The sequence below is a fragment of the Camelus ferus genome, chromosome 13 (assembly GCF_009834535.1).
Source record: "Camelus ferus isolate YT-003-E chromosome 13, BCGSAC_Cfer_1.0, whole genome shotgun sequence".
Taxonomy (NCBI): Eukaryota; Metazoa; Chordata; class Mammalia; order Artiodactyla; family Camelidae; genus Camelus; species Camelus ferus.
In genome coordinates, this window is record NC_045708.1 from 63030925 (window position 1) to 63056411 (window position 25487).

General features: G+C 33.0%; 1 protein-coding gene across 2 annotated transcripts in view; it reads left to right on the forward strand.

The window, feature by feature from the left end:
* Nucleotides 1-25487, forward strand: part of PRKACB (protein kinase cAMP-activated catalytic subunit beta) — a 116922-nt gene that overhangs the window by 31973 nt on the left and 59462 nt on the right. The window contains exon 1 of one of the 2 annotated variants that reach the window (XM_006190181.3): nucleotides 18003-18281. The exons of the other annotated variant lie outside the window; for it this stretch is intronic. Coding sequence (XP_006190243.1) covers nucleotides 18098-18281 — 184 coding nt within the window. The 5' untranslated portion in view covers nucleotides 18003-18097. Of the gene's footprint in view, nucleotides 1-18002; nucleotides 18282-25487 lie in introns of those variants that run through there. 2 annotated transcript variants of the gene reach the window in all.

The window sequence follows — 25487 nt, forward strand, 5'->3', positions numbered from 1 at the left end:
GGTTCAAACTATTGGCCAATCTCCTGTTTCTCCAAAATATGTGAAAAATCTGTCCATCTCTCTCTCTCTCCTCCCACTGTCGAGGTTTAAGTGGCCGCCATCTCTTGCCTGGGCTGTTAACAGTAGTCTTGATGGTTTTCTCTGCTTCTATCCTTACCCTAAGACCGTTTCCCCATCCATTCTCTGCCCGGTAGTTGTACTGTTTCTGCCTCTTCCTTCTTTTGGGTCTTTGATTCATTGTTCCTTCTTCCTGGTGTACTCTTCTTCCATCATCCCTTAACTTGCTCTTTATATTTATACTTTAGGTCTTAAAACTCAACGGAAAGATCATGTTCCTCAGACACTTTTGACCTCTCTACACAAAGCAGCCCTCTTCCTGCTATTACTTTCTATCATATCTTCCCTTATTTTCTTCTTTACATTTCTTAATGTGAAAAGGAGAGTGGAGAGAATAGAGCATGTCATATTTATTCTTAACTCTAAGCCTTTGTTCATAGAGTTTTAACTTCTTGAATTACCTTTGTTACTTTTTCTGGTCTACCTAAATCCTACTTAGCCTCTAAGACTCTTCTCAAATTTCACATATTCCATTCCATTTTCCTCAATACCTAGTATACACTGAACTCCCCTTTCTACTCTTGACGGGTCTTTTGGTGCATGAAAATTTCCTTATCCTTTAAAGTCCTTTAAGCTGATCATACTAATAGTCAAGGCTGTTAGAATTCTAAAATGGTCAAATTTTATTATTATATTTATTGCGGTGTCTTCTGTATAGATCGAGTGGCTGGAGTTCTTTGGTATGTGAGAAGTATTTCACAAATGTGTTTGGGTTAGTGTATCAGTAGGGCTATTTTGTTAAAAATTCTTCAAGAACAATTAATCATTTGCCATAAATGTTTAATTGTTCCTAGTGTATTACTGAACTAGTTTACTGTGTCTGACTATGATACAAATGTAAGTTTTGTCCTTTTTTGCCTCTGTTTTTCTTATATTTGATAGCTATACACAGCAAATTTAGCTCTTATTCCCTGTTGGACCATGACTTCTGAAAAGTTGTTTCAAGAACGTATTGAATAGAGTCTGTAGTGACTCTGTTTCTATCTGGAGATTTATTAGTTTAAGAGTACCTCCAGTGAAAACATTTTATGTTTTGAATACAATTTAATATTTTCTATTTTTATATCATAACATTATATTAAAGATAAATATATGTTTAAATGGGAATTTTTTATTTAAGGACAACTGATTTGCAAAATTTTTTATTATGCAGACAAAAGGCTTTGCCCAGGACTGTTCATAATCTAATCTATTTTTTATTAAAATTATTTTCGTAATATAGGTACCTTACTTTTTAAAAAGCACAATTTTAAAAAGGACGTTTTGGCATACAAGATATATTGTACAGTGTGGGACACAGAGAACTGATACCGTTCATATTTTAAGAGCATTATTTCCTTGATATCACTGCATAAATTGACTGTTACGGCACACTCGCTGCTTTCTCATAGACATACTGCAATATTACAACACAATATTTTAAAAAAATCTTGTTTGAACCATTTGGTTGTTTGAATGCTTCCAGTGTCTAGACATTAAAAAATGATATTGAAGTATAGTTTGACCTTCCTTAATCTAAGTAAATGGTAGTTGTGTAGTTATTAATAAAATATGTTAATGTAATACCAGTCTGCATTTTTATAATATTTACAGTTTACAAAGCCATTTCACTTACATCATCTTATTTGAGTTATACATAAAACCAATGATAATAGTCAGGGAAGGAATTAATGATCTTATTTTACAGAAGAGGACGCCAAGGATTATAGAGATAACTGACTGGTTAAAAAGTCTCATAAACCCATCTATGGGTTCAGCAAGTATGACAGATCCTGGGTTCTTTAAAATACTCGGTGTGTGAGGAACCAGTTAATTCAAAGAAATAACAAACTTAAATCCAAGTCTGTGGTTCTTCCCATCTATAATATTCTCTTCAAATCTATTCAGAACAGTTTTAAGAAAAGTATTATCTATCTATCAGCAGTTTTGTTTAATATTATCAATATACCTACTATTATTCAGTGTTTAAGTGGATAATCAGCCAAGATAATGCAAGCTTCGACATCTTTTTTCCTGTATCTTTTGATCCTGGGTATTTATCAAACAAGTTTCTGTCATTACATTTGTTATTTCCTAGTACAGATGGTCCCCTGACTTGATGATGGTTCAACTTACAATTTTTCAACTTTATGATGAAGCAAAAGCAGTATGCATTCAGTAGAAAGTGTACTTCAAATTTTGAATTCTTATATTTTCCCAGCCTAGTGACATGCAGCTACAATGCTCTGTTGTGATGCTGGGCATAGGCAGCAAGCCACAGCTCCCAGTCAGCCACACCATCATGAGAGAAAACAACTGATACACTTACAACCACTCTGTATCCATACAACCACTCTGTTTTTCACTTTCAGTACAGTGTTCAGTAAATTACATGAGATATTCAGCACTTTATTATACAGTAGGCTTTGTGTTAGATGATTAGGCTAATGTAAGTGTTCTGAGCATGTTTACGTTAGGCTAAACTAGGCTATGATGTTCAGTAGGTTAAGTGTGTGAAATACATTTTCAGGTTATGATATTTTCAACTTAAAATGGGTTCATAAGGATGTAACCCCATAGTTGAGAAAGATCTGTAATTAAAAAATTTAAGTCATTTTGACATTTTTCACAGAGCTAGAACAAAAAAAGTTAAAACTTGTGTGGAAATGCAAAAGACCCCCAATAGCCAAAAGAGTCTTGGAAAAGGAGAACACAGCTGAGGGAATCGGACTTCAGACTATACTACAAAGCTACAGTAATCAAAACACTATGGTACTGGCTCAAAAGATAGACGTACAGATCAATGGAACAGGATAGAAAGTCCAGAAATAAACCCATGCACTTATGGTCAATTAATCTACGACAAAGGATTCATGAATATATAATGGAGAAAAGACAGTCTCTTAAACAAGTGGTGCTGGGAAAACTGGACAGCTACCTGTAAGAGTGAAATTAGAATGTTCTGTAACACCATATACAAAAATAAACTCAAGATGGATTAGATACTTAAAATGTAAGAACAGATATTATAAAACTCCTGGAGGAAAACATAGGCAGGCAGAACACTCTTTGACATAAATCACAACAATATTTTTTTCGAACCAGCTCCTAGAATAATGGAAATAAAAGCAAAAATAAACAAATGGGATCTAATTAAACTTAAAGCTTTTGCACGGCTAGGGATACCATCAACAAAATGAAAAAACAACCCACAGGGTGGAAGAAAATATTTGCAAATGATGCAACCGACAAGGGACTAATTTCCAAAGTATACAAACAGCTTATACAGCTTAATATCAAAAAAAACAAAAACAAAAAAAAAACAAGCAACCCAGTCAAAAAATGGGCAAAAGACATAAATAGAAATCTCTCCAAAGAGGATATCCAGAGATGGCCAACAAGCGCATGAGAAGATGCTCAACATCACTAATTGTTAGAGAAATGCAAATCAGAACTACTGAGATACCACCTCATACCAGTGAGAATCACCATCATCAAAAATTACACAAACAGTAAATGCTGAAGAGGGTGTGGAGAAAAAGGAACCCTCTTACACTTTTGGTAAGAGTGTAAATTGGTGCAGCCACTATGGAGGACAGTACGGAAATTCCTCAAAAAACTAAAAATAGACTTACTGTATGATCCAGCAGTCCCACTACTGGGCATATATCCAGTGAAAATATAATTCAGAAAGACAGATGTACCCCAGTGTTCACAGCAGCACTATTTACAATAGCCAAGACATAGAAACTAGCTAAATGTCCATCTGCAGCTGACTGAATAAAGAAGTTGTGGTGTGTAAATGCAATGGAATACTACTCAGCCATAAAAAGAATAAAATAATGCCATTTGCAGCAACATGAATGGACCTGGAGGTTGTCATTATAGGTGAAGTAAGCCAGAAAGAGAAAGAAAAATACCATATAATATTGCTTATATATGGAATCTAAAATAAAAAAAAAAAAGGACACAAAGGAAATTATCTACAAAACAGAAACAGACTCACAGACATAGAGAACAAACTTATGGTTACCAAGGGAAAGGGATAAATTGGGAATTGAAAATTTGCATCTCTTGGGGAATGATAGAAATGTTAGCTATTTTGATTGTGGTAGTGGTTTCATTGGTGTATACATCTATCCAAAGTCATCAAATTGAAGAAAAAAAATTGTAGGATTGGTGTCTGGCTCACGTGAGCTGAAGGTGCTCTTCATAAGCCAGTGAGATATTGCTATTCAGAACATGGATTAAAGCTCTTGACCTTTCTTGCCTTCAGTCCATCCGTGAAGATGTTGATTCAGCTGGATGGTCACACTCACCCAAGCCTGGAACAGCAATTGGAGTCCAGCTTCCCTACCAGCCTGAGCAGCAGTTGACCCAATAGGGCGAGTTTTCTTAACAGAAGTTCAGCTCTAAATTAAAAACTGCCCTTGATTGTCTTTTTAAAAAATTAAGTCATTTTGTACCTCCTCAGTAAGCCCTGAATCAAATATATGGCTTGGTGAAATCACAGGTTCGAATAAATACTAACATACAGTAACTCCTAAAAATACTTCCAACTGGGAAATTTAAAATAAGAAGTTCATATTAAAAAATAATAATAATAATTTGAAATTCTTTTCACCATAAGCTAATAAGGGATAACACAGTTTTGGCCTATAGATACCTCAGGAACTTTGGTCCCATAAATTTTGATTGTTCCTATTGTCCAGTTCTGTCCAATAGAACTTTCTGTGATGATGGAAATGTTCTATATCTACACTGTCTAAAAGGTAGCCCCTAGCCACATGTGGCTATTGAGCCCTTGATATATAGCTAATGTTATCGAGAAACGGGATTTATTTTATTTTTGTTGAACTTAATGAATTTTAATTTAGATGACCACATGTTGCTAGTGACTACCGTATTTGACAGTGTGATCCAGACTCAAACATCTGAATAAAGCAGTGTAAAATTGTGAAAGAAAAATTACAGAATGTCTCTTTTGATGTAGAACATATGTTTTGAATAGTTACATTACATTAATATATCAAGATTCAAATAAGCTTCAATTTCTCTTTTGATGTGGAATATTAAAATACTATCTTAGTATCTTGTATTAGTTTATTGTATTCCTGAATATTTAGCAAAAATATAAGCTTCTTTAGATTGTCATAAATTTAGATTTGTGTGCTCTTAGGCATTATAGGTAGCCTAAGAATGAAAAACATGGAGTACAGTTATGAAATTTTGTTTATATATTTGAAAATGTATCAGTTCGCCTGGTGTGGAAGTCAATTCCATATTAATGATGACACCATCTTTGTTATTATTATTAAAATAATAATATTAATTATTGTAGTAATACTAATAATGTAGTAATTATTAAATTTTATATAAAAATTATGTTTTTCAAGGAAAGTGTGCATTTAATTTTTTTTAGTTGCATAAAGTACAGTAACAAAAGTACTACAGCATTACTGTGGGTTTATTTAGAGGACATGTTTGCTAATTTTACACTAAGATCAAGGTGGAGCATATTGAAAGTCTAGTTGTACTTAAAATATTTTTTTTATTTGTAAATTGCTTTTTATTAAAATAAAAAGTGGTGAAATTGGTTTCTAGTTCCAATTAAGATGGAATAAGCACATGTCACTCTATCTCTCCTGCTGATTACACCTAAAATCCTTGAACAGAGCACATAATGTAGTTACGGGAAGACTCTGAAAAGTAAATAATAGGAAGCAGTTTGGGGTTAGAAATCCAAACTTGAAGAAAGATGCAGTAGTGAATTTTCTTGTTTTTCTGTTTTCCCCCACATCTCCCAGCTTAGATTCAAGGCAGTCTGAATCCCAGAACTGAAGCTTCTTCAGGAAGGAAAAGGTGAGGGAAATTCTGTTTGTTGTTGTTTTTCTTAGTCCTGTCTCTAGGTAAGGCACACTCTTTAAACTGCACTTTTGTGGCTGTGGTGGGAGCAACAGTGACTGCACAGCTACCTAAAACTCTGAGACAGAATAAGACGGCAGAGGAAAGAGGAGATTAATACAGAAGATCAGAGGAAATTTTCTAATGTAAACAACGGAAAAACAATCATTAAAAAAAGAATAGAGCTTAGGACCTGTGGGATGATGTAAAAACACCTAATATATATGTCGTTGAAATTATGGTAGGAGAGGAAAGAAATTAATGCAGAGAGAAAAAAAGACATACAGCTGAAGGCTTCCTAAATTTGGCAAAACACATAAATTTACAAGTTGAAGAAGCTCAGTGAGCACAAAAAAACCACACCCAAATATATCATAATTAAATTACTAAAACCAAAGATAATTCGTCACAAGCAGTCCTGCTCTAAAAGAAATGCAAAAGGAAGTTGTTTAGGAAGAAGAGAAGTGATACCAGAGAGAAATTTGGAACTTCGCTAAAGGAAGAAGAGCAACAGAGATGGTAAATATCTGGATAAATAGACTGTATTTCTCTTGTGTTCATTAAAATATGTATCATGGTTGAAATAAAAAATTATATAACATTATCTTATGAGGTTTCCAGTGTATGTAGATGTATATACATGACAACTGCAATATAAAGGGGGAAGAGTTTAAAGGGAACCAAATGTTTGTAAGTTTCACTTGTAGTAGTAAAATTTTAATTTTAAGTAGACTGAAAACTGAAGTATGCGTATTATAATCTCTAGAACATCACCAAAAAAGAAAAACCAACTATATAAATATGCAGATATTCAAGTAATCCAAAAGAAGGCAGGAATTAGGAAGCAGAAGAATGAAGGAAGAAGGAAAGAGACTTCTGGTTTTAGCTCTGACATATAACAAACCTGGAAGTCATCATTCCTGTTTTTACAAGAGCAGCCACCAACCTGAAATCTGGAGAGAGGCAAATCCAGAGAATTGCAGCAGAGATCTGGTTACCAGTAGAACAGAAGCCACTGGAGCCATAAATTGTTAAGAAAAACATTTAAAAGGTAATTTTGACAAGTTGCTGGAGGTTGAGTATGGACTTGAGTGAGAGTATGAAACTCCTGGGAGCAGCAGTCTTAGGAAGGCTCTCGTGGGTTTCACTTCCAGGAACCCCATCAGGTTCTCAAGATGAAGATCCTGGGGAAGAAACTCCTTGTGGCTTTTGCAAGAGGAGAGAAGGATAATCATTGTGAAACATGCCCACAGCACTCCCAACCAAGGTCTACTCTCTGGGGGAAAATACATTACCAGAGCCATATTCCAGTTTGAGTAGGACATCTGTCCTTCTCCAGCCCCTTCCAGCCTTCCTATCTTAAGCAGAGGGAAGCTATCTCACTGGAGAAATACCTGTGAAGTTCACATCCTAGAGACATAGGCCAATTAAAAAAAGAGAGAGATTTATATCTAAAATTATAGCATGCTTTTCCTCCCCCACACTTTACCTTCATACCAACAGCAAAAAGAAAAAAAAAAAACTATGCAAATATGTAGATATATAATGGAGCTCCAGTATAAGAACAACAGATTATGGCTAATAGCTACAAGACATGGACTCTCTCTGAGGAGTACTGAGGGAAGCCCAGAGTCAAAACAAGATTACCAGAGGAACTTGAAGCTTCTGACACCTACAGCAAACATTAAACACAGCCCACCTCCTGGCCAGATTAACAAATCCACACAGTAAATGCCTGTTTCCCTCTTTTCTTATTATCCAATGCTACGTGGTAAACTTTCAACAAAAAAAAATTAGAAAGCATGCCTAAATGCAAGGGAAAAAAAAAAACTGAAGAGACAAAAGTAAGCATCAGAACCAGACTCAGATACTGCAGATGTTGGAATTGTCAGATAGGGAATTTAAAATGACTGATTAATATGTTGAAAATTCTAATGGTAAAAGTAGGCAATATGCAAGAACACATAAATAATGTGAGCAGAAAGAAACTCTAAGAAAGAATCAAATGGAAATGCTAAAAGTAAACACTGTAACAGAAATAAGTGCTTTTGGTGGTCTCATCAACAGATGGATGAGCACACAACACAACTGAGGAAAGTATCAGTGAAGTTGAAGATAATTCACAAGAATTAGGGGATAATTTTGGAAAGCTTAATTGGAATATCAGAAGGAGAAAGAAGGAGTAAAAGAAATATTTGAAGTAAGAATGGCAGAGAATGTTACAAATTAATGACAGACATCAAAATATAGGTTCAGGAAGCCTAGCTAAAAAGCACCAAGCACAATAAATACCAAAACAACTGCACCTGGGCACATCATATTTAAACTGCAGAAAACCAAAGACTAAGAAAATCATGAAAGAAGCCAGAGGCAGGATGGAAAAAACCTTACTTACGAAAGAGCAGACTTCTCATCACCATGCAGGCAAGAAGAGAGTGGAGTGAAATATTTAAAAGTTGAAAGAAAACACCCCACTAAACTATAATTAATTCTTTATCCAGTGAAATTATCCTTCAAAAGTGAAGGACAGAGACTTCCAGACAAACAAAAACCAAGGGTATTCATTATCAACAGATTTGTCCAGCAAAAATCATAAAGAGTTCTTCAGGAAGAAGGATAATTATATATGTTAGAAATTTGGATGTACATAAAGAAAGGAAAAGCATCAGATAAGAAAAAATGAAGGTAAAATAAAATCTTTCTTATTTGTCATTGATCTAAAAGATAATTTTTTGAAGTGATAATAGTAACAGTGTACAGGGTGATTTTAGAATATGAATAAATGAGATGAATTACAACAGTGTCATAAGAGGAGAAAAGACTTGGAAATACATTATTATAAGGTAGCTGCACTACAAGTGAAGCAATATAGTGTTATTTAAAGGTGGACATAGTTCAGTTAAAAATGTGTATTGCAAACACTAGGACAAACATTGAATTCTAAAAAGAAGTATAATTGATACATTAAGAGAAGAGATTAAATAAAATCATAGAAAATTTCAATTAAAATTAGAAGAGGCAGAAAATGTCAGGAAGAAAAATGCAACAAGTAGACAGCAGTTACATAGTGGATATTAATCTATGTCAGTAGTCAGGTTAAATATGAAGGGTATAAATACTGAATTAAAAACAGAAATTTTCAGAGTAGATTAAGAAAAAACCAGACCTTTATATACAAAAAAAAAGAAGACCCAATTATGTGTTGTCTGTAAGAAACTCTAAAGAATAAGGTAAAAAGGAAATAAGTGGAGAAAGTTATACCATACTACCATACTATCACTAACCAAAAGGAAGCTGGAGTACCTATATTAATTTCAGACAAAGCAGATTTTAGAACAATGAAAATTATGAGGGATACAGAGGGACATTATGAATGATTTGGTGGCCAGTTCTCCAAGACTTAACAATCCTAAACAGAGTGTCAAAACACATGAGACAAAAGCTGATAGAATTGAAAAGGAGAAAAAACAAATCTACTATTACAGTTGGAGACTTCAGCATTTCTGTTTCAATAATTGATAGATCAAGCAGACAGAAAATCAGTAAGTATGTAGATGACATGAACAACACTATCAGTCAACTTGATCTAATTAACATTTACAGAATATGCCATTTAACAACAGAATCTGCATTCTTCTCTAGCTCACATGGATTGTTCACCAAGATGGAGCACATTCTGTATAAACCACACCTTAACAAGTTTAAAAATAGTACTCGTACAAAGTATATATGCAGATCACAGTGGAATTAAACTAGAAATTGATAGCAGAAAGTAAGCTGGAAAAATTCCCAAATGTTTGGAAATTAATTAAAGAACATACTTCTGAATAATACATGAGTCAAAGAAGAGGTCTCAAGAGGAATTTTAACATATTTTTAACTAAATGATAATGAAAATACAGTTTATCAAAATTTGGGGGATTTAGGAAAAGCAGTGCTTAGAGGGCAGTTTATAACCTTCAATGCATATACTGAAAAAGAAGAAATATCTAAATTCACTAAAGATACTCATGGCAAATAAGCATATGAAAAGATGCTTAACATTATTTGTCATTAGGGAATTGAAAATTAAGACAACAATGATATACCACTATACATCTTTTAGAATGGCTAAACACATACACACACAAAACTGACTGCCAGTTGTTGACAAGGATGCAGAACAATAGGAATTCATTTTATTGCTGGTAGTAATGAAATGGTACAGCCATTTCGGCAATTTCTTGCAAAGCTAAATATAGTCTTACCATATAATCCAGCAGTCACACTCCTAGGAACTTATTGCAATGATTTAAAAAACTGTCCACACAAAAACTGCACATAGAAGATTATATCAATTTTACTCAGATTCCCCAAAACTGGAAGCAACCAAAACATCCTTCAATAGGTGATGGGTAAACAGACTGTGGTACATCCATACAATGGAACATTATTCAGTGATTATAAAGAAATTAACTATAAAGCTACAGAAAGATATGTATGAATTTTAAATGCATATTGCTAAGTGGTAGCAGTCTGAAAAGGCTCCATGGAGTGTGATTGCAGTTAATTACATTCTGGAAAATGCAAAACTCTAGCTAATGGTAAAAAAGGTCAGTAGATGCCAAGGATCAGGGAAGCACAGGGGATTTACTAAGGTGTATGATACATAACTATCGTGTATGATACTTAATTGTGGATACATGACATTAAGTACTTGTCCAAACCCATAACACTTAAAGTATAAAGAGTAAACCTTAATGTGTGCAATTTTTTTTTCAAAAATCACTTAGTAGGTTGAGGAATCCAAAAATAAAATACAAATGTGACAAAGCAGTCTAACTGTATTACAAATGTATGAAACAACTTCACCGAAGATGATATGATAAGTGCTGACCTAAGTAAATTTGGACGTAAGTGGAGTCTGTAAGACCAGAGGCAAAAGAAAACTACGTAGTGTTGTTCTCTAGTTGATAAAGTTGCTTCCTATGGGGAAATAGTTTTTAACTGTATAGGTACACAGTGCTGGTATTGCCATGTGCGTATAATGAAATTGAACAAGTAAGTAAATGGATAGTGGATGGTAGAAGCCGGGTTTCTCACTGTTGAAGTGGGAGTTTTCTGATATGAAAGGAGAGGAAGCTAAAATGAATCATACAGCAGTGAATCAGAGTTGGAGATACCAGGAAGAACTTACGTTTACCTTATTATAGATATAGATGGTTACATATAGAAATAGATATGAGTATATATTCACATTAGTATACACATATATTTCTTTGTTCTGACAGCTGAGAGGGCCTAGAAGCAACAACACCTCAGTAGCAGCAAGCACATCTAGTTCCAAAGTCTTGATTTCTAATACCATTCTCCAATAAAAGGAACTAGGGCTGCTTGGAGAAATGGCTAATTCTAGGACTGGGGTAGTAAGTATAGAAAATGTGCATGGGCCATTTTGTAGTGGTGGGAAATAACTAAGTGCTCCAATATGCGTGCATATGCGTGTGTGCACACAGTTGTATATCAAAGGGACATGGAAGGCAATTGAAAGAGTTTCCAGTGGCCAAAGCTTGATAATTTGAGCAAGAAAATGTAGTATTGAATTACAGCCCCAAATTTTAAAAAATATCTGTGGGTCCATACTGATGTAAATAAATGATTAGATAGATAGATGATAGATGATACATAGCTAGCTAGATAGATAATAGATGATAGATAGATAGATAGATAGATAGATAGATAGATAGATAGATAGACAGACTAGACAGACAGACAGACAGATAGATAGATGAATGAGACACATTGCCCACGCAGAGAATTTCCACTCTGCTTTCAAGGAGGTAGAGTATAACTCCCCATTCCTTAAGTATGTGCTGGGCATAGTGATTTCATTGCACAGTATGGAAAGGGAGAAAGAAAAGTAATAATATAGAGGAGACACTTGACAAACACTACCTCAACCAGGTGATCAAGATCAGCATCGACAATGATAAGTCATGATGATAGTATATACCTTTGATATAATATGATATAAAAAAAGACACTTAACTTCTGTTTCCTCTTCTCAATAACCTATAACCCCAGCTAATACAGGAAAAAAAAAAAAACACTTAACACAAATACCAACTGAGGGGTACTCTACAACTTACTTGACTAATACTCCTCAAAATTGTCAAGGTCATCAAAACAAGGAAAGTTTGAGAAACCATCACAACCAAGAAGAGCCTAAGAAGACATGAGTATTAAATGTAATGTGGTATCCTGAATGGGATCCTGCAACAGAAAAAGGATATCAGGTAAAAGTTGAGGAAATTTGAATAAACTTTGGATGTTAGTTGACAATAATGTATCAAAATTAGTTTATTAATTGTACAAATATACCATACTAATGTAAGATGTTAATAATGAAACTGGGTGTTGGACATATGGCACCTCTCTGTACTACCTTTGCAGTTTTTCTGTAACTCTAAAACTATTCCAAAATAAAAAGTTTAACAGAAAGTTCCATTTTATATAAAAGTCTTGAAAATGCAAATTATATTATCAGAAAGTATAAGTTGCCTAGGGATTTGGAATGGCAGGAGGGAGAGATCATGAGGAGATATGAGAAAAGTTTTGAGGGTGATGGATATATTTATTATCTTGAGTGTGGTGATAGTTTCACAGTTGTTTTTGTATATCAAAACATCCAGTTGTACACTTCAAATATTTGCAGTTTACTGTACAGTAATTGTATTTATTAAAGCTTTCAAAAAAAAAAAAAAAGATGGACAAACAGAAAATAACAAAACTCAAAGAAAATAGAGGCAAAGTAGAGGGAAGATAAGAGCAGGAATTAATGAAATTGAATACAGAAAAAATGATAAGAGAAAATCAATGAAAACAAATGGTAGTTTTTTTAAAAAATAAAAACTTAGAATCCTTTAGCCAGACTGACCAAGAAAGAGAAGGCAAATTATTAATATCAGGAATGAAAGAGGGTATATAACTACAGATGCCACAGACATTAAAGGGTAATAAAGGGATGTTAGAAACTATTCACATGAATTTCACAACTTAGTTGAAATAGACCATCTTTTGAAAGACTCAAACTACCAATATTCATTGAAGATGAAATAGATAACTGAATACTACTGTATCTGTTGAAGAAATTGAATTAGTATTTGTGGCCTTTCAAAAGAGAACTACAGGCCCAAATAGTTTTCCTGACAAATTCTACCAAACATTTCAGGAAGAAATGATACTAGTTTCTTGCATTCTCCTTCAGAAAATAAAAGACAGAATACTTCCCATCTTGTTTTATGAGGCCATCCTTAATCTGATATCAAAATCATGCAATGACAGTACATAAAAATAAAACTTTGACACAATATACCTTGTAACCATATACAAATCTTCAGTAAAGTATTAGTAAATTGAATCCAGTGATATAGAAAAAGAATAGTACACCAAAGCATTTTATCCTGGGAATTCAAGGTTGGTTTCATATTTGAAAATTAATTAGTAACTGTAATCCACCATAATAGTAGACTCCAGAAGTAAAACCATATGATTATTTCAATAGATATTGAAAAAGCATTAGATGAAAGTCAACATCCCTCTGAGATAAAAACACTCAGCTTACTAGAAATACAAGGAAACTTCTTTCTCTAAATAAGAGGCATCGACAAAAAATTTCTACAGCTGAATCATAATTAATGATGAAAAACTAAATGCTTTCTTCCTAAGACTGGGAATAAGGCAAAGATGTTCACTCTCACCACTTGTTTTACATATTAGTGGAAGTTCTAGCCAGCGCAATATGGCAAGAAAAGTAAATAAAAAGCATAGAGATTAAAAAGGAAAAACTTAAACAAACTGTATCTGTTCAAAGAGGGCATGATTGCCTACACAGAAAATACCAAGAGATCTATAAAAAGAAACAGGTTTCTAAAAGTCATAAATGAGTTTAGCAAAGTTGCAGTATACAAGGTTGGAATATAAAAATAAGTCATATTTCTATATACTAGCAATGAACAATTGTAAACGTCTTTTAAAGTACCATTCATAATAGCTCCAATTTAAAAAAAAATACATACTTAAGTCTAACAAAATATGTACAAAGTCTGCATACTGAAAACTATAAAACCTGATGAAAGAAATCAAAGACCCAAATAAATGGAAGATATAATGTGATAATGGATTGAGAGATTCAGTATAGTTAAGATACCATTTCTCTCAATGAATATAATCTCAAAAAGTCCTAGCAAGATTATTTTTGTGTAAATAGACAAACTTATATGGAAAGGTTAAGAAACTATAGCCAAAACAATTTAGAAAAAGAAAACAATGTTAGAAGGCATACAGTCAGATTTAAGAAACCAAAAAGCCTCAGTAACCAACACAGCATGTTATTGATGAAAGAACTGACACATATATCAGTGGAACAAAATAGAAAATCCAGAATAGACCCAATTTTTGACAAAGGTGCAAAGACAGTTCAATTGTAAATGGATATATAAATTGTGGTAAATCCATACAATGGAATACTATTCAATAAAAATTTAGAAAACTATGAAACACACAACATGGATGAACCTTAGTTATTATGCTGTGTCAAATGAAAGAAACCAGTCTTATATGGTTGAATCCATTTAGTAAAGGTATGAAACCATTTATAACATTTTGGGAAAGGCAAAATTATTACTCTAAAACTTTTATTTGAAAGCTGGGGTCATGGTCATATCATTTGCCCTCCACACGGAGCAAATATATTATTTACATGTCAAATATGCTTCTGTATTTTTCTTTTCTTTAACCTTCAACTCTAAAGTACATAGTTCTACTTGGCTCCAATATGATTGTAAGCTTAAATGTGGACAATGAAATTGAATGGCTGTAAGCTGACCATCTGAATGAAAACATTCTCATAGCAGATTCTCAGACTCTGGGTGGTATATCCAAGCCAATTCCATTTCCTACTATCCTTTTATCCCTACCTCCCCATCCTTGTTTGACAAATACTGCATTTGGAAAAATCTTTACTTGTGGTAATCGTTGTTTAGTACAAGAGAGCCCTGATCTAGGAAGTAGAAGACATAGATGATTTTGGGCAAGTCACTTAATATTTATAAGTTTGTTTTCTCATCTTAAAATAGGAATAATAATACTGGTCCTGCTTACTTCATTTGTAAAGATCTGATGAACTGATGGAAACCATTTTGTATGTTGTAAGTTACTTTGTAAGTGTAAAATATCATTACTGTTATTAAACATAAGAAATAAACCAGTATTTTGTGATCTGGAAATCAAAAGTGGGTCAACTCTGAAAAATTTTATAATTTCTAAAAATAATGCAGAATGAATAATAAGGACTTTATATAACTTCAGAGTTGATTACTCTCTAGTTTTATCATACATTATTTTGGCTATTAATAGAATATAAGACATGTTATTACAGCAAATTTTGGATACATGGCTAGACATCTTAGCACAAATCCAAGTTCTGAAATATCAAGAAGAATAACAAGTAATATATTTCTTAAGATTAATTTGAATTATGAAGGAATTCATTTTTCGTTAAAGCTGTAGTTGTTTCTTTCTAGCAGTAGATGCCAGTAGAGTTCTTCTTTTTAATAAAAATCAAATTGCCTAAGTACTTCCATAGCAACCGCTTCTTGGTCATGTTACTATATATAGAAACATTGCTCTGAGGACTAAAGATTCTACTTTCTATAAGGACTTTTTAACAAATAAAAAGCAGTTTTATTGAAGAAAAATGTACAAATTTCAAAGGTAGTGTTTTCTAGATACTCGCCTAGTGAAGCTTACTCTTTTCTCCTCCCCTTCCTTTTCCTCCTCATCCTTTTTCTTATTTTCTTGTTTGGCTATAGTAATTTTGTTATAAGGCTTATACATTGCTTTAAATAAATTAATCTTAGTGTTCCAGTTAGAAGTCTGGAATACCTGTACTGAACTCAAGCAACATTGAATATAAGTCTGGCTAGACATGTTAAAAATGAATATTGTGGGACTGAAATATTAGGATTAGTTTGTAGTTTTGGCAAAGGATTACCATGAGTGTAATATTTTGGGGAGGTTAATATGTCAGAGATAAGTGATTGAAAAGAGTAGCTGGAAGCATGGAAAACAAATTATTTTAGAAATTCACATTTGCCCTAGTAAAAATGAAACTCAAAGAATAGATAAAATTTAGTAACTCACTGAATATAGAGAAAAAGAAGTTAAATAGCATTACTTCTATTGCTGTTGTGTCTGTATATGAACAATTGGGTGACTGTTGGATAATTTACAAATATGGTCCTATCATAAATAAAATTAGAACATTTTCAAGTGTTTGATGATTCTATTTAGACCATTAATTTATTAAAAATGAGTACTTCGACATATATTTATTGAGTATGTAATACATGCATTGCATTTATGAATTCAAGTAACAAAACTTGAGATATATATTTATAAACAAAAATTTTAACATAAAATTATAAGATCATTGGAAACAGGAGAGAGTAGTTTATTTTTCTAGGAAGTTTATGGGGAACTTCAGTGAAGAGGTGACATTTTTAGTGTACCTTGAGGATGAATAGAATTTCTCCCAAGAAAGCAAGTCAAAGAATTCAGGAATTTTATCCACTTAGGCCCATACAGAGTCAGTTCATACTCTGTAGATGTTTATGAAAGACTGAAGACACCTGTTCAGTGTCTGTTTTGTATAAAGTCAGATGTTAATAAATAAATTGTCTGATATTATATACACACATTTATCAGAAAGCTACAAATTCAAGAAGTTTGGTTTTGGAGGTACTGTTGCCTATTTGTTTAGATTGATACTAATTTTATTACACAAAATAAAATTACACAAATGAGCTGTTATTTGGCAAAATCATTAGTCCACGTTTCCTCTGTGTGTGTGTGTTGTGCCCTAATTTGATTACGTTATTATTCCTATTTATTTGTCACTGTTTCTATTTATTCTGTTTGTTAAGCAGTAGGCAGGAAATCTTGACTAAGATTTTTTTAGATAGATTTTTTAAAAGATTCTTCCTTCCTTCCTTCCTTCCTTTCTTCCTTCCTTCCTTCCTTCCTTCCTTGTTTCCCTTATTTAAAGCTTCCAAAGAGAACCCCACAAATTTCTAATCCTTTAATTAGCGTCAGAAAGCAAGTACTCAGAATCATTGTTAAATGTCACAGGTTACTTTTTTCGTGCCAGTGGACAATTTACTTTTAACCGAAGGAGTGGTTTCTAACTGAGAACCCTAAATCAGGGATCAGGTAAGCAGTAGTCCTCAGAGTTAACTTTAAAAACTAACATGTCTCAGTCAACTAGAAGGATTTTTTCCCTCTCAATTGAAATTTCTTGCTGTGGCTGATTTTATATAATTTTAAATCATTTTTTTCAATATTTAGAATGTTTTAGAAATACTGCAGCTAGGTGCTTGTCAGCAGGTATGTTTGATAAGCAGTACTGACATAGTAAGTTTTTATAGTTCCTGTATGTATTAAAGTCAATGAGTTAGCAAGTTTGAGTTCTTTAAGTGCTAGTTTGTTTTTTTCAGTTAAAAGTTATGTTGTAAAATTTTTTCCAAGTGTTTTGTAATATCCATTACAAACCAGTTTTTAATGAAAAGTTAACAGTTTATAAAGATGCATAAAATCTATATGTAAGCTGATTTCCTGAAAAAAAAAACACAACTTTTTTAACATATTATATTTAGAGAGTGGTGTGGTCTTCAGTTGTTTGCATAGGGTTGTAATACATGTTTAACTAGTTTTCCTTTTTAAAAAATTGTTTTCAGCCTACTATCTATATATAAAGCTTTGTATTTAATGCTCTCATTAACCTGTGTATTAATATTAAAAAACTCTTAAACATAGAGCCTTTTAGGATGATATTACAAGTCTTTAAAATCTTCATCTCTAGTTGAGATAGAGTTTTGCTAAGAAAGGCTCAGTAATGTGCTGTTTTATATTAACAGGAAACAGAACAGCAGTAGTGGTTAGAATACCCTGCAAACAGGAAGTTTGACACATGCATAGCTCTTAGCTTCTGTGTTAGAAGTTGTTGAGCTCCTTCTGAAGATATTCTCAGTTACTTTAAGTTAAGTGTAAATGCACGTGAATGGCAGCTTATAGAGAACTACCCTGTAACCAGTATACAGGTACAACTGCTCTTCAGAAATTGGAAGGTTTTGCTAGCCGATTATTTCATAGACACTCCAAAGGTACTGCACACGATCAGAAAACAACTCTGGAAAATGACAGCCTTCATTTCTCTGAACATACTGCCTTATGGGACAGATCAAGTAAGTTTTTTTATGATACATTGTAACTAGAAGCTTAAATACTAATTGGAGTTTTAGAATCAAACACAGAACTATGTGGTTTTTTTGTCTTTTTATGATTTGCACAAGGATATTTTGCGAGATGAAGTGGGAAAAAATCCACAAAACTTGATTGCAAGTTGAGCTGACTCATGTAGTTCATTGTTTTATTTTAAATATGATTATTTAAGTTGAATATCAGTGGGAAGTTTTTCTATAAAATTCTTACATCATCTCTAGTATGTGTTACTGTTTCTTTATTTTTATTTTGTTTGTTCTTATGTAAAAGTGAAATGCCTACATTTAAGGAAAAAATGGTCAGCTTATTTTTTTAAATTAAGTCTTAGATTTGTAAGCCTTAAAATTAAAAAGGGGCAAAAGGACTCTTGAATTTATAATTAAATTTTATCATGTTTGCCATCTTTTATTTTTAAATGTATGTGTCAAAGTTACTTCAGTTTTGCAAGCAGGATTTCTAATATGAAAGCATAGTATGATTATTCTTTGTGAAATATTTGTAATGTTATAAATATCAGAAGCTTTTATAATTATCTTACTTACAATTATGGGGGGAAGTTGTTTACATGCATCACATTCTTTCCAGACATGTTAAAATGTTTGTACTTACTGCTTTGGTAAAATGGTGATACGTAATGATTTTTTTGTGACATGCCCTTTAAAAGATAAATTTCACATGTAAACAATACTGGTACCGCCATTCCACATCTCACCTTGGACCGTACCTTCCCCAAGGTATTTTTGTCTGTCTGATTACAGGAACAATAGAATTACTCTTGGTACTCTTGCCCTTTTTAGTGTGTTTGATCACAAAATAGCACTAGATTTTGCCTTTCTGTTTATATACTCCATAGCAGTTAAGGAAGAAACTCAGTTTAAAAAAAGCAACCAAAAAACCACGAATGGCTTACAAAATTGACTCCTTGGTTTATATAGTAACTTCATAGTTCCACAGAAGCTAATTTGAATTATTTTTTTTATTGCATCAGAATTTTTGACCTTCTTAAAGCTATTTTAGGGAAAAAGTAAAGAACATATATTTGTGCAACTCTTTTTTTCACTTTAGAAGTTTTGGTTTTTTGTAATTAATCCTTACTACATAGCAAGTTGATGGATGAGAAATCTTAGATATCTTCAACGTAATGAACTGTTGAATATTGAAGCAGTAGTACGTTATTAAAATTTACTATGCAATAAAAGTTTGCTATTCATTCTATTTGTTCTATTCGGTTAAATCGCAGTCTCTTAAGGTCTTTTGGGATCATTTTTATGCATTTAAAAGACCTTTTAATTAAACATTTGATGAGGAATGAGGACAGTACTGAATTAGTTTGTTTCACTGATGCCTGTTCCTACAAATGTAGGTGTTTTGTAAATGTATCTTGGATCAATGAATATCATGGGCTTTTAATAATTAAAGTTATATTTGAACTATACTCACCATTTAAAAAATGTGTGGGGTTTATAACGTTTTCTGAGACACATTTTAAAATCTAGCAATTGAAGATAATATGAACTATAATTTCTTTTGAAAAAAGCAGACTGGTAAGATGCTGTTAACATTTTTCTTTATTGTGATGTCACAAGATACAATAAATAGAATTATTGTACACAGTGAAATTAGGTGCAAACCCTGTAGCCTTTCAAATAATAGGCATAATATAAGAAGTATTTAATGAGTAACTGAAATGTTATTAATCAAGAGTTCTTCCACTTTCTCTTTCATATCCCCAAATGTCAAAATAGACAATAGTTTTATATATGTAGTGATAAGAATGGTAAGTATGGAGTTCTAGTTTCCTACTAGGGAATGTGTTGATATAGGGGAGAAAAACAGTGATACAACAGAAACAGAGGAATGCTTTTGTTTCAGAATTCCAAGGTTTATTTTTGTTGTGAAAACACAGATTTTTACTCATTTATAATGTGCGTTATGGAAGGAGTTTTGACTATTTGAAGTTTCCATACAAACCACATTCTTCAAAGCTACTTAAAGCAGTTTACTTGCATGACTTGTTTGATAAGAAAAAGGAATGTAATACCTCCTGATAATAAGCTCTCTGAATATCCTTATTCCAAAAGTGCTATTTAAGAAATCAGCTAGGCACAGAAACTACGTGTAATTTTATAAAAATTGGATTGTGAAGTATTTAGTAAAGATTAATTACCAATTTAAGCGTGTATGAAATATAGCAACTTTAACCCAAGTTACTTTCTTCTCCAGTGACATTAAATATAGGAACAAAGAATAAAGAGGCCACATAGTGGTTTCCAGGTGCCTTAAATGTGTTTTATCTTTCACTACTAAATTAAGTAACAGGAATTCCTGTTTGATAACATAAATATTTAACAGCTGATTCCATGCACATGTAAGTACATGAAGTTCAAAACAAAAACTTGGAAATGGAATTCTGCTTTTTATTCTCAGAATGAATGGGAGTATTGACATTCATTGGGCTCCTGTTCCAGCAAATTTATTATGGTTAGCTTTTAAATCTTCCTTTGATCATATATGGTTTGTTGAGTTATACAATGCTGAACTGGATGGAAGTTTTGCACATTTTAAATCTCGGACTTTATACATTTAATGAATGTCTAATTACAACATTTTAAGGACTGAATAGATGAATAACTTCAAACAACTTACCTATTCCCCTTTCCCATAAATTGACAGCTTATTTCTCTTGTGGATAAAAATCCACATTCCTGAAACTATATTGAACAAAAGGGCAGTTTTGTACATGGACTTCTTCAGGTAGAATCAGAGTTCAAGTGGTTGTAATAGCCTACTCTGTCTAGTCAGTTTTACCTTTCAAAGGCTCATACAGTCTTTAAGGCAGTTCACATCAATACTTACTTCTTAGTCCACTAAATCTGTATCATTGTAACTTCTAAGCTAAAAGACCTTCCACATTATCTTTTTATTTACTTTTTCCATCTGTAACTATACATAAGCTTCTTGGTAGTAATCAATTTTTATTCATTTGGCAAACTTTTTTGAGGATTTACATTATCATAGCCTATAAACTAGACTCTGGGAAATAGTAAGGTTTAGTTCTTACCCTCAAAAACAAGAGTAGGAAGAGCAAACATACAGACAATATAATATTCCTGGCATAGTAAAATGGTTGCTTAAAAATATGTAAGTAGTTTACTGTGGGAGCTTAGTGTAAGAAGAAATTAGCACTGAAGAGAAGATGGGACCTTCAAGTATATTGAATGAATTGAATTCTGGGACTCAGAGAAGGAGGAAAAGATTATTTTATTATAAGAAAATAACATACACAGATATGTGAATATATGAACATTTAAGATTTACTTAAAAGATAAGATGTTGCCTGGAAAGGCAGTCTGGATCAGACCTCTGAAAACTGTATTAGATATTCAGAATTTTGGACTACATTCTAATAAGCAGTGGGGAGCCAATGCAGTTTTTTAAGTGGAGAATAATATATAATGCAACCTTTGCTAAAAGAGCCTAAAGAATTTTAACTAGCATGATAAAGGAAAAGTTAACTTGTTTATTCTACTCAGGGAAATACATATATCTACTATACATTTTCTACTGGAGCTGGGCACTTAACCAGAACTCACACTTTTTCTCAGGACTTCTTTTTTTTAATTGAAGTGTAGTTGAGTCACAATATTGTTTTAGTTTCAAGTGTACAGTGTAGTGATTCAGTTATTTTGCAGATTCTATTCCACTATAGGTTATTATAAGATAATGAGTATAATTCCCTGTGCTGTACAATAAATCCTTGTTGCTTATCTCTTTTATGTGTAGTAGTTTGTACATGTTAATCTCGTAATACCCCTAATTTGTCTCCTTCCCCTTCCCTCTCCCATTTGGTAACCGCAAGTTTGTTTTCTCTGTGTGAGAGTCTGTTTTTGTATATATATTCATTGTATTATTTTTTAAATTCCACATATAAGTGATGTCATATACTATTTGTCTTTCTCTGTCTGACTTATTTCACTAAGCATAATATTCTCTAGGTCCATCCACGTTACTACAGATGTCAGTATTTCATTCTTTTTTATGTCCGAGTGTTATGTCATATTGTGTGTGTGCGTGTGTGTAAATATATATACCACATCTTCTTAATGTATATAGTATACATATATACCACTGCTTAATCCAGTTGTCTGTTGCTAGGCATTTGGGTTGCTTCCATGCCTTGGCTATTGTAAATAGTGCTGCTATGAAAATAGAGGTGCATGTATCTTTTTGAATTAGTGTTTTTTGTCTTTTCTGGAAATATACTCAGGAGTGGAATTGCTGGATCATATGGTTTTTTTTTTTTTTTTAAGGAATCTCCATACTGTTTTCCATAGTGGCTGCACCAATTTACATTCCCACCAACAGTCTACCAGTTTACAGAAGTTTCCTTTTCTTCAGATCTTCTCCAACATTTGTTATTTGTAGATTTTTGATGATAGGCATTCTGACAGATGTGAGGTGATACCTCATTGTGGTTTTGATTCGCATTTCTCTAATAATTAGCGATGTAGAACTAACACTTTTGATCACTACATTATCATGGCAATGAATAGTCAGAAAGTAGATTCCCTTCATAACAACAGTGGTTATTTAAGATGTTTCTTCTACCTGAAATTCCCTTTTCCTACTTCTGCCAACGGTGAGATTTGCTCATACTTTAAGACTCTGCTCAAATATTCTCTCTCTGTAACTGAATCACCAAGTGTTCTATTCCTCTGTCCTTCATCCTTTTTAGAATTCATCATCTCTTCCTATGTTCTCATATTATCTAATACTCACTTTATTATGTTTTATTTTATAATATTAAGATTATATTACATTAACCCTCAAGACAACTACCTCCCTTATTTAACTTTGAACTCCTAGAAAGGCATAGAATTTGTCAGTTTATTTGCGTATTGCCAGCATAGTTCTCAGTACACGTTAAGTTGTTTGCTAGATTAACGACGACTATGACTACAGTCTTACACTAACAAGCCTTCTCTCATTTGTTTTACTGTGATCTTTGGAATTTATTTTAAAGGCTTATGGCCATTAAGCAAAAGCAGTAAAATGCTGATCTGACCCTAGTAAATACCACATTCCAGAAGCACTGAACTTTTCAATGTCTCCTGTGCATTTTTATCGTGGATGTTAGTGAGATTTTGAGTAATCAGTGGACTTTATATAGTAAAACTAAGTAGTTGGGGTATTAAATGATTTGAAATTAGAAAATATTTCCATGGGCTATCTAACAATGCCAAGTACTAATCAAGTGCAATAACATAATGAGAAGTGTGTACTTGCTTGTGTTTTGCAAGACTAGCCACACTAACTGGTTAAAGAAGAAGGAAGATGAAGTACATACTCTAGCTAGTGTCTTGCTCTTCAAGTTTGGTCCCAGTTCAGCAGCGTTAACATCACCCAGGAGCCTGTTAAGAAGGAAGACTCTCAGGCCCCTTCTACAGCTACTGATTCAGAATCCGCATTTTGACAAGATCACCCATCTGATTCATATGCACATTAAAATTTGAGAAGGACTTTTTCCCTATTAACATTTTAATTTGATTACCAAATAGTATGTCTTCATTGGAGAACATTTGCAAATCATAGAAAAGAGCAAAGAAAAAAGTAAAAATCACACGCAATCCCACCAAAAGATAATCACTACTAATGTTGTTCTATATATAGTCTCTTTTGTGCATAGATATACAGATTTCTACCAGCTCTTAAACTTGCATCTCTCAATACAGTGTTTCATAACATTTTTCCTTATCATAAAGATTTCTTCTACAATATTTTTTAAGATGGGTGTTTTGTATTCAGTCTTAAAGATGCACCACAATTTATTGAAACAATCACTAGCTATCCAGATTGGTTTTAAATCTTTACTATTATATAAAAAATGCTATGATAAATGCTATACCTAAATCTTTGTGCATATCATTATTTTTATATTTTATAGGACAAATTTTAAAAACTGTTATAACCATTTTAAGGCTTTTGTATTAAATTAATTGCATCCCAGATATACTTGTTTCAGTATTCAGAGAAGACATGTTTAAATTCCTCGGTATAATTTTCTGGTACACCAAGCATGCTTTGTTTTCTTCTTTATTATTGGTGTTTATCAAAATTTTTCCACTTTTCAAAATGGGTCAATTATTAGTAGCAAATGGCCTGAGAGACATTTTTGGTTGCTGAATAGAGCATTATCTTTGGTGATCAGGTTTATTTATTTTGGAGGAGGTACTGGGGATTGAACCTAGGACCTCATGCATGCTAAGCATGCACTCTACCACTTGAGCTACAGCCCCCCCCACCCTATGAATAGAGCGTTATCTTTGGTAATCATCATCGTATAACCTGCTTGGCTTGGAGATTCAGTCATATTATGAAGTACATCCTGTAATTCTGACTGCACAATATAGCAGTGACTCGTACCACTTCACTCCCACATTTCCTGGGTGAAATACTGCCGTGTACATTATCATATGAAACACTTATTTACTATCTGTCATGCATTGTTCTAAGCATGATGCTTACATCAGTTTATGTAATCCTTTAAAAAGTCCCCAATAAGATAGGTACTGTTATTAGTCATATCTTACAGATGAAGAGACTGAAACACGCTGAGGTAATCTCTTCAAGGTAACATAACTGATGGATAAGAGATTTGAACCCAGCCAGCCTGGCTCCAAAGCCCATGCTCTTAATCACGATCCTGTGAAGTCTTTCTTTGTGTATGTGAGAAGAACAGGTCTCTGCATCCTATAACAAAGATTTGTGTCTGAGGTTTTCTGTGAGCTGCAGAAACTTAGTGCATACTGTGAACACCTAGAAGACTAACAGGCTGGTCAGAGAACTTTGAAAGTAAGATGTCATTCACAAAGAGCTAATAAGTTAAAACTGGAAGAATGATGCATTTTCTGAGGGAGTGAATAGTCCTTGCAAGCCCTAAAACAATGGCTGCTTTTAACTCTGACAAGTGTAGCCCACTTGGGATACAAATTAGGCCTCATATTTGAAATATTCAAATTAATCAATTGTACCCATCTATTCAAATTAGCAGGGCTTCTAAGTGGCTCTTTTCTTGGCATCCTCTTCCAGGCCACTTCAAGTATTGCTAAACTTCTGGAAGTTTACTCATTCCAGAGAGGCTATTCTTTCCAAAGTTTGGTTAAAGAGAT